This window comes from Phyllostomus hastatus, unplaced genomic scaffold, assembly GCF_019186645.2.
Source record: "Phyllostomus hastatus isolate PE091 unplaced genomic scaffold, TTU_PhHast_1.1 phas_contig_38, whole genome shotgun sequence".
NCBI classification, from domain to species: domain Eukaryota; kingdom Metazoa; phylum Chordata; class Mammalia; order Chiroptera; family Phyllostomidae; genus Phyllostomus; species Phyllostomus hastatus.
In genome coordinates, this window is record NW_025333869.1 from 28,342,490 (window position 1) to 28,359,034 (window position 16,545).

General features: G+C 33.7%; 1 protein-coding gene across 4 annotated transcripts in view; it reads left to right on the forward strand.

The window, feature by feature from the left end:
* Positions 1 to 16,545, forward strand: part of HERC4 (HECT and RLD domain containing E3 ubiquitin protein ligase 4) — a 129,421-nt gene that overhangs the window by 59,162 nt on the left and 53,714 nt on the right. For all 4 annotated transcript variants that reach the window (XM_045842334.1, XM_045842333.1, XM_045842335.1 and 1 more), the window contains exons 10-15: positions 5,674 to 5,750; positions 6,068 to 6,192; positions 7,059 to 7,118; positions 7,228 to 7,339; positions 8,098 to 8,287; positions 9,728 to 9,900. In XM_045842334.1, the coding sequence (XP_045698290.1) occupies positions 5,674 to 5,750; positions 6,068 to 6,192; positions 7,059 to 7,118; positions 7,228 to 7,339; positions 8,098 to 8,287; positions 9,728 to 9,900 (737 nt within the window). The remainder of the gene's footprint in view (positions 1 to 5,673; positions 5,751 to 6,067; positions 6,193 to 7,058; positions 7,119 to 7,227; positions 7,340 to 8,097; positions 8,288 to 9,727; positions 9,901 to 16,545) is intronic.

Consider the following 16,545-nt stretch of genomic DNA (forward strand, 5'->3'; position numbering starts at 1 on the left):
TAGGCCTTTTTCACAGAAAGTCTCGGTGTATGTGTCAGTCTGCTGTTTGCACTGTTCACTGGGGGTGGTAGCCAGCCAAGGACTGTCTCTAGTTGTTACAGTTCATGGGACCCAGGAATGCAAACACCACTGTCCACCAGAGCCAGGCAGTCTTGCAAGGGGTGTTCTATGCAGCAGCCACAAAAACCACAACACCAGATCTGTTATACAAGTTCCCTTCTGAGAGATACTAGTGCCCTGGAGACCAGCAGAGAGAGAGCATGGAGATAGGGCTCTGGAGAGGAGTACAGTAGGCTGTTTGATGTGTGTTTAATTAGAAGCCTGCCTCCCAGGGCACAGCTATGAAACTAAGCCAGTAGCCTTTTACAGAAAGTTTTGGGTGCCTTGGCCTGTTGCCTCTTTCTGTGTCCTGAGGGTGGTAGCCAACTAAGAATTCTTTTCTGCCTTATAGTCCTGTGGGATCTGTGAGCACTGGGCCTCAAAGCCGAGTGACCTAGAGGTGTTTCCTGAGTAGCAGTCTTAAAAGTTGGGGTGCCAGATGAGGATATAAGATCCTTTCTGGGAGATACTGGCAAGCTGAAGAGGGTAGAAAGACTTACCATTTTTTAAATGTTTCATTTCGGCTTACCAAAGCAAACTTGACAAAATTGTGAGTTAGGTAACCTTAGAAGGACAAAAAGAGTAAAAAAAAAGTATACATTATTGCAAACAGATAAGCATAATAAAATTTTCTGCATCCTTCATTCTTGTGGAATGAGTTCTTGTTCTGTTGGATATTGGGTTAGCAGTTTCATAAAACTGTTGTCTTTTTTAAAAAAGAGAAATCTTAATTGTTTTGAAATTATGTAAGCCATGTCTCCAGAAGCTTGTTCCCAAGTGTCTATTCTTTGAAGTATTAAGTGGGTTTCAAATACCTGGCCAAGTCCTTTTTCTAGGGCTCTGAGGTGGTCCTTTGAAAACACAACTCTAGCCTGTAGCTTATAGGAAAGCCTTCAGGCAAGCATCAGAGTTAAACAATCAGTAGATGACAAAAGCTTGAAATGACTATGGCTAGTCAATTTGATACTGATAATTGTCAAGTGAAAAGATCTGATGAAGGTTCATAATAATAATAATGACTGACAGGGAAATTTGGTTGTTTCTGTGGCATGCAAAAAAATATTTAAAAAGCTTTTTAAGCACAATGTTTTCTAAGGATGATGATTAAACCTATTAAAGAAGTCAGTGGCTTTGGCATCTGATTTATAAATGTGGATGAGTATAACTTTCTATAGATGAAAAACTCTTTGAAATATAACATAATAATCCTGAGACCTAATGTACCAGTAATAAATTCAGGAATATTAAGTAAAGAGATTCAGTGAGTTAGGCATCAAGCTTAGACGTCTATATTTTTATAAAACTTTGTAAGTCTGAAATACATCTCCATTTGAAAACCACTGGCTAGAAGATGTTAAATAAGAATTAAAGCAGTAAGAGAGTACTAGAAAACACTTCAAATAAATTAATAATAACTGAGATTAGGACTGAGAGCACTGTACCACTGGAACTTTGATAAAGGAAAATTTGACAGAACTGTTTCATGAGTTTTGAATAGTGTTTCCTTAATTATACATAAACATATGGAAAGTAAGGACATTGACGAATCTCCAGGAACTTCTAAAACGGCTTTGAAATAGTTATATTAATTGTATTTTACCATATAAATTTAATGTAGGGAAGGTTGAGTATCTTTTCTGATGGACAATTCTTCCATGTAACCTTTATAATAGTAAAATACCAAACAGACTTATTATTTCTTGCACTTCTTACATGTTGAAAGAAACCTTTGTGATTCTTCAAGGCCTCTGTGGGACATCCCAGAAGTAGTTTCATTAACACATGAATGTCTTGGAAAATTTATTTTTCTATATTTAGGATCTGATTTGCAGATGTATGTTAGTTTGCTAGGGCTGCCATAATAAAATACCACAGACTGTGTAGATTAAAGAACAGAAATTTTTTTTCTCACTGTTCCTGGAGGTTCAGAGTCCAAGATGAAGGTGTCAGCAGGTTTGGTTTCTTCTGAGGTCTGTCTCATGGGCTTGCAGTTGACTGCCTTTTGCTTGCCCTCACATGACTTTTCTGTGTGCACATTACTAGTGTTTCTTCCTCTTATAAGTGCCCCAGGCGTGTTGGATTAGGGCCCCACCCTAACAACTTCATTTTACCTTAATCACTTCTCTAAAGGTTCTATCTTCAAATACAGCCATATTCCAAGGAACTTGGGGTTAGGGCTCAACATAAAAATTTGGGGGGAACACAATCCATCTCATAGTGGAAAGGCAAAAATAAAAAATGTCATGAGAGGAGATTTGAACACTTTATTGAGATATAATACTTGGTTACCTATTTTATCCAGGTGGCAATAAAATATTTCAAAATAAACGTAGATAGTAATGTGATTTAAAAAAAAACTTTAGCTCTTTAATGAGTGAAGAATCTTTGTTCTTTTTTCCCCTTAAATGCAAAAATGAAGTCAACATAAAGCATAGAAAATTATTCTATTGAGACACAGAATTTTTGCTATGGCTCTGATTCCACAAAAAATACAGAGTAACATTTTATATTATAGGTGAAAGCATTAACCAGTAAGTCACAGGAGCATACCCTTAAAAAACGAGTGAACTTTGCTCAAATATTATAACACATTTTATAGCTTCTTCCAGAGTTGAGTGTAAACTGAGGCAAATAAAATTCACTTACCATGCTGTGTCTTCAGTTATGCTCTTTCATATTCTGGAACAAACTGACACTTGCTTCAGCATAGTCAAGCAAAATTACTTTATTCGTAATACTGAGATATCTGTGTTAACGTGAAGTGCATTTGTTATTGCTCATCTTGAAATAAATTAATATTTTGTCAATTTCTTTATTTTAAATTCTAACACAGTATATTGAGAAAGACTTGTAGAACACTTGGGATAGGGAAGAGTGCCAAAAGTAGTTAGTTTTGTATTATAGGTGGAAGGGTTGTAGTGCCTTTTTATAATCTTAAGACATCACTCAGCCCTGGCTGGCGTAGCTCAGTGGATTGAGCACGGGCTGTGAACCAAAGTGTCGCAGGTTCGATTCCCAGCTAGGCACATGCCTGGGTTGCAGGCCATGGCCCACAGCAACCACACATTGATGTTTCTCTCTCTCTCTCTCTCTCTCCTTCCCTTCCCTCTCTAAAAATAAATAAATAAATCTTAAAAAAAAAAAAACCACATCACTCATCTGTGGAGAAGCGAGAATTACTTAACACATGAAAGTGGGGGGTGGTGGAAGTCAGTTTAGATGCTAACCTAAAAATATACAGTAGAATAAATTATAGATGGATTAAAAAGTTAAATGTAAAAGATTAAGGTAAAATAATTCTATGATTTGAGGATGGGAAGAGCCCATTCAGCATTATGACAATGAAATTGATCATAATGAATGAGATAAATACATTTGATTAAATGGAAAAAGAAATCTTCTGTAAGACAGAATTACACAAATAATTATTTAGGAAAATATTTGTAGCAAATACAACCTAAGGTTAATAACCTGAATTTTTTTTTTTAAAGATTTTATTTATTTATTTTTAGAGAGGGAAAGGAGAGAGAGAGAGAGGGAGAGAGGGAGAGAGGGAGAGAAACATCAATGTGTGGTTGCTGGGGGTCATGGCCTGTAACCCAGGCATGTACCCTGACTGGGAATTGAACAATAACCTGAATTTTTAAAGTGTTCATAGATATTGGTGAGAAAAACCAGAAGATACTTAATAAATATGACAAACGTTAAGACACCAAATAAGTAAGTTAATGGAAATTCCCAGAGAGGAAATTTATGTTGCTAAAAAGCATGCAAAAGTTATTATTCTCTTAAGTATCAAGAAATGCAAATGCAAAAAGCAAGAGGATAATAGTAAATAAATGGAAATGATTAAACATTAATCCTTTCTTTCCTATTGCAGTGTAACAAATTGTGTAGTATATAGGAGAAAGCTAATGGTCCAGCTAGAAGATACAGAAGTAATGTTAGCATATCATCATTTTTCAACCCACAATGAATTAATGATCTTAGCATGGTGAATGACTGGTTTGCTAACATCACAAAAAGAAACCTAACCACATGTTATGTGTTCCCTGATGGAAAAACAGCCCCATCATCACTACCGTGTAATAGTTTTTTTTGAAATAACCAAACTCGAATTAAAGGCTCTCCAGATCCGACTACCAATTTATAGGAAATACAGAAGACCCCTCCAAAAAAAAAGTTAGGAGAAAACTTGTAGATACAGTCAGCAAAATCCCATCTGCAGGAAGCTGTATGGGACATATGTCTAGGTTTTACAAACTTTTTTTGAGTAGTAATTAACAGGAAATTAAGGAGAATAATTTTTGATGCCTTACTAACAGTCTCTAGAAACCCATTCATGTACTGTACATTAGTCATCTGTCCTCTTGCTAATATGGAAGGCAGAATTATATTTTAGCAGTGAAAGGATAACATCCTACTAAATGTTTTGAGGAAGTGAATGATTTCATGTAGACTTGTGAGAATAATGTAGAGAAAAGATTTTTTAAGTTGAATGATCAGTTTATTTAATATTTTAGATGTACCCTTTTAATCTGTTCTTAAAAGTTGCTTTTGGCCCCAGAACATTCTGTTACTTGTAGAAAGTTTGGTTGTATTAATGTGAACTCTTAAGCTGTTACTGTGTTCTGTGCTAGGTAAATATTTTATATGATGCATTTTAATAAATAATTATGTACCTTTATAAATAAAATGTGTGCTTGGTAGGTGAGAATAGTCAAGGAAATTAAGATGTGGCCCCTTCCTTAAAAATTTGTAATTCTATAGCGACCATGATCACAAATAATATGAGGTGAGGCATCATTAGTCAACTAAAGGGTATAGGTTGGAAATAGGATGACAGAAATGGATTATATTTGGAAATAACTAGCCTTAAGTTATAATATGGAGCTTTGGTGTATTGGTATGTGGTACTCTAAACTATCATCAGTGTTTCTGATGATATTCTTTCCATTTTGAGGAGAAGAGTCTTTGAATATCTTTTTGTAAAGGAACTTTATTGCCCCTTCTTGTACTTGTACTGAATGTACTTACTAATTTTTATATTTTTCAACCTGATTTAGGTTTATTAATAAATAGTTGCCATGAATGAGCTGTGTGTTATCTTACTTTTATACAGCTATAATCAAAGAAAATGATTTTGTATTATGAAGTATTTACTCAACTTTTAACATTTACTTGTTGTCATTCTTTTTAAAAATAAACATTCTTAATTTTTATTTTCTTCTGAACTTTCATACATTTCATTCAGTTTTTACATCCTCTTCAGTTTAAAATTGTTCAGATAATAAAGGTAGACTAGAAGACACCAAATTTTGTGTGTAGGCCAGAAAAAAGACTTGTAGATTTACCAAATGCTGCCTATACTTGTGGGATCATTTAATATTTGTCACTTGGTCAGTCTGATTTCCATAGCAATTAGAATATTACACTGCACTTATCCATTGAGTCCATGAATGGAAGGTCTAATTAAGCTAGATGAATAAGAGAAAATCCAGTAACATATTTGATACTTTGAAAAATGTGATACAAATCTTGATTCTTTTTTTTTACATTTTATTTTTATTACAGATTCTGAAGAATATTTCTGTGTAAAAAGAATTTTCTCAGGTGGAGACCAAAGCTTTTCACATTACTCTAATCCTCAGGTAATAGTAATCATATAAATAACAACTAAGCTCAGATAATTTTAAAGAAACTTTTAAACCCATATTAATGTTCCTTATATGTTATAAAGTAATTGCTGTAAATTGTTTTTCTCAAGTTTACAAAATTCTGATCCATTTAAGATTTTGTCGCAGGTGTTTAGTAGATATTTACTTCTGTTTTTTAAAAAATCAAATGCATAGTATAATTATATGTCTAGGTTTCAATGACAGGAAATCACTTTCCTTTAAAATAAATTTTTATAAATATATAGATATCTCCTCCTTCTGCTGACTAATCTACTTGTTATAAAATTTAGAACTGTGGGCCACCAGATGACTTTAGATGTCCAGATCCTTCAAAGCAGATCTGGACTGTGAATGAAGCTCTGATTCAAAAATGGCTGAGCTACCCCTCTGGAAGGTTTCCTGTGGAGATAGCTAAGTAAGAAAAGCATTTTACCTATACAAGCACAACCTCTCACACAGGCACAGCCTCTCTACTCTGGTAGAGCAACCTAAACTCAAGAGTTTTTGTTTAAATAAATATTTGATTAAATATTATATGCTGAATGGTTTATGTACAGAAGTTTAAATGTCTAGAATTTCTATAGTAATGGATATTTTAAGAGATCTTTTATCTATGTTATATTTCTTTCATATACATAATGAAATGTGAAATTACTTTAAATACTAAATAAAGCCACTTTAGATTTGGATTTGAAATATGTTTTTTTCTAGCCTCATAGTGGTGACTGTCTTAACTTTTATACTCCCTGGAAGATTTGAGTATTACTTTTTGAATATTTTGCTTCTAGACAACCTTGTACTTAAAGTTTTTCTAATTGTAGGTTGTGTTGGTGTGTTTGGTATGAGGGGCTGGCTATATGTGATAAGAAGTTTTTTTATTCTAGATTGGTTTCTTCTTAAACTAAATTCTTCTTAAAAGCCCAAAGAGTAGGCTTCAAAAAAAAATATCTTCCCAGATTGGATTTACCATAGTGTGGAATTAAAAAAATTAAATATGCATGTTTTTTGAAAAATATTTTTTAAAGGAACATCAAGATTTGTTCAGTGAGTCAGGATGAAAGTAAAGTAACATATGAGAAACTCAAGGGTATAGAAGTTACTTTTTATTTATCAGGAATTATTTAATCAATATTTAATAATTTTAAAATCCTCATTTATTTTAAGTGAGTGTTGGTTAGAACAATGCTTATAGCACTAAATAATAGGTTAAACATGGATTTGAATTTTTATTAAAAATAAGGCAAACATTTCTCATTTTGTGATCTTTACATTACTTTTTAGTGAAATAGATGGAACATTTTCGTCTTCTGGTTGTCTAAATGGGAGCTTTTTAGCTGTTAGGTAAGTGGTAATTCTTTGATATACTGAATTTTAAAATTTATTATAGTAAACAAGAAGTGAAATAACTTTAAAATTTTATTTTATTATTTTTTCTCTTTCTTTTTAATAGCAATGATGATCACTATAGAACAGGCACCAGATTCTCAGGGGTTGATATGAATGCTGCTAGGCTCTTATTCCACAAACTTATACAACCTCATCATCCTCAGATATCTCAGCAGGTTTGTTTTTAAGTTACTTTATATTTGTATTATGTACCCTGTTGAAATTTTTATTCCATGTTACTTTATGTTTATAAAGCTTAATTAACTTTACAGTTTTATACTCTTCATTATGATGCACTTTCTCTGATTTTATTAAATACATAAATACACAAGGATTAAAATAAAGTTTTATTTCAAAATTTGTAATTTACCTGTCAGGTATTTGTAAATCTTTTCAGATGTCTGGTACAGACCCTTAATGGTAATTATCAACATTATCCAACATTACCAACTTGGTTAAGTCTTTATATAACTGTAGAGGTGGAGAGTTTTTTTTTGTTTGTTTTATTTATTTACTTCTGGAGAGAGGAGAAGGCAGAAAGCGAGAAACATCAGTGTGTGAGATATACATCTATTGGTTGCCTCTCTCACACCCCCAACCACGGACTTGGCCTGTAACCCAGGCATGTGGCCTGACTGGGAATTGAACCAGCGACCTTTCAGTTCTCAGGCTAGCACCCAATCCACTGAACCATACCAGCCAAGGCTAGAGGTAGAGAGTTTAAATGAGACCTACATGTGAGAATTCTCTCAGTAATGCTTAGACATCAATTTTTATTGTACTCCAAATTACATTCACTGATTCATTGCAAGACTTTTTCTTTCACTATTTCATGTTTGCTGTAGTATAAGATTATCTTTCTTTTTGTTTCCATTTTTTGGGAAAAGTACATTTATTTTAAATGAAGTAGGTTTTACTTTTTGTCAAAATATAGGTGGCAGCTAGTTTGGAAAAGAATCTGATTCCTAAACTGACTAGCTCCTTACCTGATGTTGAAGCATTGAGGTTTTACCTTACTCTACCAGAATGTCCTCTGATGAGTGATTCCAACAATTTTACAACAATAGCAATTCCCTTTGGTACAGCTCTTGTGAACCTAGAAAAGGCACCACTGAAAGTACTTGGTAAGAATTCTAATATTTTTTTTCTTTTATAACCTTTTCTCTTTATGAAAATGCTTTGAAGTTCTTACAGTCTTGCTGTTTGAAATTTTGCTACCCTGCTTATTTGACATTGTCTTAGGGGAACAATAAACCTGTTCTTCCTTTTGTTGCTTTTTTTCTAGTCAATCTGATAGTTGTTGGAGGTAATGTTAAAATATTAATCAAACACAGTAGCAGAGACAGTATCAGGAAAGATAAAAATTGTTTTTCATATTCCCCTCCCCCATTTCCTCCAGAGTGATCATGCTATTAAAGAAGTAAAGGAGGAGGAAGAATTAAAACTGAACACACATGGGTATTAAATCCTCCTTGAACTCTGTTAACCCTTTGTCTTCTATTTCCCTCACTTGCTAATTTCCTGATGTTTATTTCTCTGCATGTAGATGAGATTCTGCTACTTATCTCATCTTAGAGTTCTTTGTGTGCTCATGATTTTTGGTCTAAACTTTTCTTACCCTAATTTTTCTAATTGTAAAGATTTCATTTCTATCTCCTGGCTGCTAAAGTTTGCTTGCTACAGTTGCCCCAGTGCTTTCCTTTCGGATAGTTTTTGTTAGGTATGTGAAGCTGAGATACATAGAAGTAATAAAATTAGTACAAGAATTTTTAGGCTGTAGGTTAGCAGAGGAAGCAATAAGTAAGGGGTAGAATCCTGGAATCCTAGAGAATTAGCTAGTAATAGAAGAGTGAACTCACAAGGTTGTTATTCCATGTTGTCAGAAGTTTTTATATTCTTTCTGTCTGCTTCATAGGATTGTGGTATTTGTAGTTAATAACAGCAAATAGTGAATGTGGGGAAGGACAGACATGTTATACTTTGTATTGTTCCGCTTCTCTATTTGATTTTCCAGAGTACCTTGCATTTTAAAGGTGGTGCTTCACAGTATTTCAACTTTGTATTGAAAGATAAAGTTTGGAAAGATCTTTAAGTATTGGAGCAATACAGTTTTAAAATGTTTTGTTTAAAAATTAAAATTCTAATTTCCAAAGCACTTTTTAATAACTGGTTTTAATATTAGGAATAATGGTGAGGTTTTTAATTCATTTAGGAAATAAAATATATAAATTCAACAGACCTTTATTTTTGCTTTCTTTTCCTTTTTATTGAATTTATTGGGGTGGCACTGGTTAACAAAATTATACAGGTTTCAGGTACATAATCCCACAACTCATCATCTATATATTTTTGTTTTTGAGAGCTTTTAGAACAGTATTCTTTAACTTGAGGGTGAGGTGAGGTCTGTAAACCCTAGAAATGTTACATAAAATACTGTGTCATGTGTATCTTCCTGGGATTTTCAAAGGGTTAAGAGCCACTGCTTTAAAAGAAAAGTCAGTATTATTTTGAAAATCATGATTCTTTAAATTCATTTTATTTGTGTGTTCACCTTTTAATAACAGAAAACTGGTGGTCAGTACTTGAACCTCCACTATTCCTCAAGATTGTAGAACTTTTTAAGGAAGTTGTGGTACATCTTTTGAAACTCTACAAGATTGGCATTCCCCCTTCTGAAAGAAGAATTTTCAACAGTTTTCTTCATACTGCATTAAAGGTTTTAGAAATATTACATAGGGTATGTCCAATAGTTTATTTTACTCTTTCCCCATTCCTACTAACAGATCAATGATGTTTCTTTTAACATTAATATATTACAGATTTAAATTGGCATAAAAGATACATAGTAGAAATTTGAAAAAGTTATCTAAATTTCTCTTTTAAAAGATATAATACATCTGTATTTTGCAGCTTTGGTCTTATTTGACTTTGTTAGGCATTTATGGATAACTTGTCTGTAGTTGGATAGAACAGTAGTGAACTGATGAATTAGAATTCTCTTTATATTTTCTTGTGAAGAACATAATGTTTAAATATGTTTTTTAATACTTATATGTGGTTATCATTTGAAAAGACTGAATTCTTTCCTGCCGTTCCTCTCAGTGTAAAGTAATAGTACATATTAAAGGATACTTGTAGCAGTTAAAGTTATATGAAGAAGTAGTCTCAGCTTTTTCATTAAAGATGGATTTGAGACATCCCTGACAGCCGGTAGGTATATCTCTATTATGCCATTTGGTGTTCTTGAGATGCGGTTTTCTTTTTGAGAGACATGACTTAAGGGAGAAGCTTATGTTTCTAGCCTCAAAAATGACTGAAAAACCATATGAACCTTTACTCTTTAGGTTCCTCCCCTTAACAACTTCTTTAATGTTTTCAGATGCTTCTTGCCTAGTACTGAGGTAAATGATAAGAGAATAAAGAAGTTCTGTTCTCTCTAAGAAAGAACCCTTATGGAGCATTTAATTTTCCTTTTTATTCTTTTAGTGAAGTTCCTGTGTATTTTCTAAATGACTTTTTGAAATTACTTTTTCTATTGTATATAGAATGTCCCAGATTCCTGGGGGTGGGGTATTTCTCTTTATAATCAGGGGGAAATGATAGCCATTTCTTTCCTAGGAAACAAGTCATTCTTACGTTTGCTCTTTCCAGAACAAGCCTTTCTTATACCATTTTAGGGTTAACTGGATTCTGCAGCAATCTGCTGTTAAGGAGATACTCAGACTTCATGGGATGATCCTCTACTTTCTATATGCCTTTTGTCTCGGATTCAAGAGATTAATTAGATTTCTCTTTCTTCTGGACTCCCTTTTCATATTCCAGTGAAACATTGTTGTCAGCCGGACCCTATTCCCAGATAATTATTTACTCTTTTCCTTCCCTGTTTATGTACTTATCTTTATTACTCCTTTAAGTAAATATATAGGATCTGGCACAAATAATGCCCCCTCTTAATCACAAAATTGTTTATTAAAAAATCATAAGCACATGATTTTGTAACATAATATCACACTCAAGCATACCATATTACATTTTAGGCGAGATGTTCAAATTAAAACTATACATTAATACACCTATATTATTACCCTACCAACCACATTCAACCACCTTACTTCTGCTGGACCCTATATATATTGCTTTAGCTGTATCTTTTACTGCAAGTAAAAGAGAAGGTAGAAGAAGAGGAAGGAATTGAATCTTTTGTCTTTTATAGTCACAGACAGAGCAAGTAATTTTTAATTTCTTTGCTTAGCCCAGAAGCTTCAATCTCCACTCAAGAATAACCCTTACAGGGTTCCATCTTCAGAGACTTTTTGATAGAGCCATGCTATATACTATAATCCTAGGTTTTCTCTAGCTAAAAGGGAAGAGAAAAGAATCTTCAGTAGCCAGGATTAGAATATCCTTTGTATATTAATTCATGTGAGCACTTTATATACATTCCTCATTTAACTTTTTAAACTCTGTATGGTTGATATTTTGCTTCTTCATCTGAATGTCAAACGTCATAAACCTGTAAGTAACAGAGTTGAAATACAAATCCAAGTCAACTTACAAAATGTTTGAGGCTTCCAATGTACTTTTGTATTGGCAGATACAGTAATATAATATGTTCAAAAGGGGGTTTGCTTTTATTTTATTCCCCTAGATCTAGTGGTTCCTATTTCCATAATAGGTGATAGTATTAAAGATCATGTTTCTCACTCCATTTGTGTTGTTCCCTATCCTCTATAATTTTGAACAAGCTTTCTCTTTATCACACATGCAAATGGAGAATTATCTATAGAATAAGGATTAAAATACTGGCCTAATAGTTTCCCATGATTGATGTATTTAAATTACAATATATGCAATTACTATACCTTCATACAGCAGTGATTTTTGTTACCACCATTACTACCACTTGGAAAGGAAACTGCTATTTTTGACTTGATTCATTGGTGTGAATAGAAACTAGATCCTTGTTTGAAATTTTATATACTTAAAAGCAGGATGATAATGATACCAATTTCTTAAGCATCTCTTACTGGAAGTTCTTAGAGCTGTCACTTACCTTTCTTCTGCTCCCTATTTTGGAGAAAACTTTCTTTGGTTCTAATCTGCCATTAGTGGATAATCTTAGAAATTAACCATTAGGGGTGATTTGTTTTCATCTTTAAGTGAAACCCACGTTGCTTATCAGAAACTTGTTTTTTCAAAAACATTTATGGCTGACAAGTATATGTATTCATTCTCTCTGCTCCATGGTTAAGAAATAGGAGAAGTTTCCTGAAATTATTTCCTTCTTGACCTGACCCTAGAGCAGGATTGAACTAGAGAACTAGATTGTGTTTCCTAACTATTTTGGGGTATATGGATGACTTGTTCCTCCCTATGCCATGTCCTTTGGAAAGTTTTCGATTAAAAATCATATCCAGTGCCCCAAATGGCATAAGAAAGAAAGTTTTGGTACCTGCTGTCAGGAATGAATGTATTACCAGATAAATGAGTTTACTGGCGAGTAATTGGGTTATTTAGTAGTTTCTGAGTTTTCACATAGTACATCATAGAGATACTGATATTCCTAACAAAAAGACTGACTTGACCTGTATAGCCTAATTGCTACATATCATGCTAATCTTCTAAATGAGTGATTTTCAAAAATTATTTTTCCAGGAACCCTTAAATCAAACAGATAAGACACACATCTCTGCTTACCATATACCTACCACCTTTGAAATGAGGTTTATAAAGTAGAATGCTAAACTGTAATTAAAATGTGAGATAAAAGTATTGTGACTAAACATATCATTTTATTTTGTCCATTGCAGTCAGTATACTGAATGTACAGGTTATTTTGAACTATCAGGTGATTTCTTCTTTAATTCATTTTACAAATATTTATTGAGTGCCTACTATGTGCTTATCATTGTATTAGACATTAGGGATACAGTGATAAGTAAAAGATGTGATTTCATTTAAGAATATAAATTTAGAGTGGTTGTATACATACAAACAAATAAGTATTTATAATATAGTATGATAAGTGCTAGATTAAGGAAAATGAAGGGTGTAATACATAGGAGAGCACGTAACTCAGACTTAAGGAAGGCTCCCTGGATAAAATAATGTCTACTATATAATAATGTCTACATCATATCTACTGTACAAATATATTTTTATATATTTTTTAAAACTCTTGATTTTTATATGTAAATCTATATACACAGGTCTGCTGGAGCGATCTGTTCAGAGTCTAATTTACCTATTTTTATAGCATTGTTAACTGATTTTCTCTTTAGTTGTTAAATCACTGTGACTGAATTAACAGCCATAATTTTTCCCCTTGTCTAAGTTTGATTGCTGTTTGTCTGTTCCTGAACCATACTTGGTTTCTGAATTGTTAATTTTTATTCTAACATAGTATTTCTTTTCAAAAACCTATATGCAGGATATACAGAATACAAACACTGGTTGCTATTGGTGAAAGAAACTGCAGTTTACATTTTTAAATCTAAAATATTTAAAATAAAGAAAAATGTGTATCAGTGGTCAGTGGGATGTGAATCATTTTCTACAAATGTCACTACATTTTAAGAGTCCAATGTGATAAAAAGTTAGTGTGTATAAAGTCATATGCTGCTTAATGAAGGGGATGCATTCTGAGAAATGCATTGTTGGGCGATTTGGTCATTGTATGAAAATCATGGATGTCACTTAACAAACCTAGATGGAATAACCTACTACATACCTAGGCTAGTTGGCATATAGTGTGCTACTTCTAGGCTGCAAGCCTGTACAGCATGTTATTGTACAAAACAGCATAAGATTAAATTAAAGCACGAGAGGCTATGGTGCAATCAAGAGATGTGGTAAGCTGGAGATGTATGAGGAGGGATGCAAAAAGTACCCCAGAATTAATTTTCTGGAGGGTGAGCCCCTTCTATTACAGGCTTTCCTTACTAGGTGAGTGTTCTAGGAACCCATCTGTACCAGTGTACCAGCTGACATTGTGAGAGGATGTGTTTGGCTTCAGTGAATTTTTTTTTGAGACTCTTTCAACACATCTGCCCATTTCATGAAGGGTGATGCACTTGCTCACACCTCACTGAGTGTTCAGCAGTTTTTGATAAAAAATGTCAAAACCTCTGTGCCCCACCTTTCTATTCATCCAGTCTCTTCCTGAGCTACTTTTTTTTTGTTTCCCCAAATGAGAAAAGTTCTCAAAGGGAAATGTTTTGCCGATGTGGAAGAGGTGAAAAAAAAAATGGCAGAAGCACCAAAAGACATCTAAATTGACAAGTTCAAAAACTGAGCAGTGGAGAAAACTGCTTCATAGGTGTATTGCATCAACTGGAGAGTACTTTGAAGGTGACTGAAGTTTAAATGTGAAGTTTAAATGAATAAGTACACTATTTTTTTATAAATAAATTCTGGGGGGGGGTTGGTGCCCCCCCCATATGAGGTTACTGCTGATATACCAGGCTTGCTGTTTACAGCCAACTTTTTCTTTTTTAATAAGTAGGTAGACTACACTGTAAAATAATGATAAAAAGTGTGGTATAGTAAATACATAAACCAGTGATATAGTCGTTTATTATCATTATCAAGTATTAACACACTATAGGAAATTGATGTGCTATACTTTTATACAACTGGCAACACAGTAGGTTTATACCAACATCACCATACACATGTGAGTAATACATGAGTAAATCAGTCACCTATGAGGGCTACCATGTCTCTAAGCAACAGGAATTTTTCAGCTGCCTATAATCTTATGGGACCATCATTGTATATGCTGTTTGTTGCTTACTGAAACATTCCTATACAGTGCATGACTGTATTTATGAACATAAATATTGGTGGAGGGAAAGCTAAGGCATTTTTTTGAGTAATTGTGTATATTTTCATTTTCAGTAGTAAGAGTTTGACTAAAGACTCTATCTAGGTCAAGGGTTTGCAAACTGTTCCTGTTAAGGTCCAGATAATAGTATTTTTACAATTTGCAAGTCATGTGGTTTCTGTACAACCATTCAATTCAACTCTGCCTCAGACAGTGTATAAATAGATGGGCTTGGCTGCTTTACAATAAACTTTATTTACCCAAAACAACCTAAGTAGGATTTTGCTCATAGGCTGTAGTTTGCTGACTCCTGCTCTAAGATCAAGGTTTTGGTTTTTTTATTCTTTTTTCTTTTTTCACAATTATATATGTATTTTTTAATTTTTAAAAATATTTTTCATTGATTATGCTATTACAGTTGTCCCATTTTCTTCTCGCCCTGTACCCCCCTCCCACCAGCATTCCCCCACCTTAGTTCATGACCATGGGTCATACATGTAAGTTCTTTAGCTTCTCCATTTTCCATACTATTCTTAACCTCCCTATTTTGTACCTACCATTTATGCTACTAATTCTCTGTATTTTTTACCCCATTTCCCCTCCTCCCCCTCCCCGCTAATAACCCTCCCTGTGATCTCTATTTCTGTGAATCTGTTCCTGTTCTAGTTGTTTGCTTAGTTCATTTTGTTTTGTTTTGGTTTTGATTTTTTATGTTTGGTGGTTGTTAGTTGTGAGTTTGTTGTCATTTTACTGTTCATATTTTTGATCAACTTCTTTTTCTTAGATAAGTCCCTTGAACATTTCATATAATAAGGGCTTGGTGATGATGAAGTCCTTTAACTTGACCTTATCTGAGAAGCACTTTATCTGCCTTCCATTCTAAATGAAAGCTTTGCTGGATAGAGTAATCTTGGATGTAGGTCCTTGCCTTTCATGACTTGGAATACTTCTTTCCAGCCCCTTGTCTGCAAGGTTTCTTTGGAGAAATCAGCTGATAGTCTAATGGGAACTCCTTTGTAAGTAGTTGTCTCCTTTCCTCTTGCTGATTTGAAGTAATTATAATGTGCCTTGGTTGTGCTTCCTTGGGTCCAACTTCTTTGGGATTCCCTGAGGTTCCTGGACTTCCTAGAAATCTTATTTCCTTGGCCAGATTAGGGAAGTTCTCCTTCATTATGTTTTCAAATAAGTTTCCAATTTCTTGATCTTTCTTTTCTCCTTCTTCACTCCTATGATATGGATGTTGGAAGGTTTAAAGTTGTCCTGGAGGTTCCTAAGCCTCTCATTTTTTTGAATTCTTGTTCCTTCATTCTGTTCTGGTCGAATGTTTGTTTCTTCCTTCTCCAAACCATCGATTTGAGTCTGATTCCTTCCCTTCACTGTTGGTTCCATGTACATTTTTCTTTATTTCACTTTTCATAGCCTTCCCTTTTTCCTCTATTTTACGACCATGCTCAATCAGTTTTGTGAGCATCCTGATTACCAGTGTTTTGAACCCTGCATCTGGTAGGTTGGCTATCTCTCCATTGCTTAGTTCTGTTTTTTCTGGAGCTTTGATCT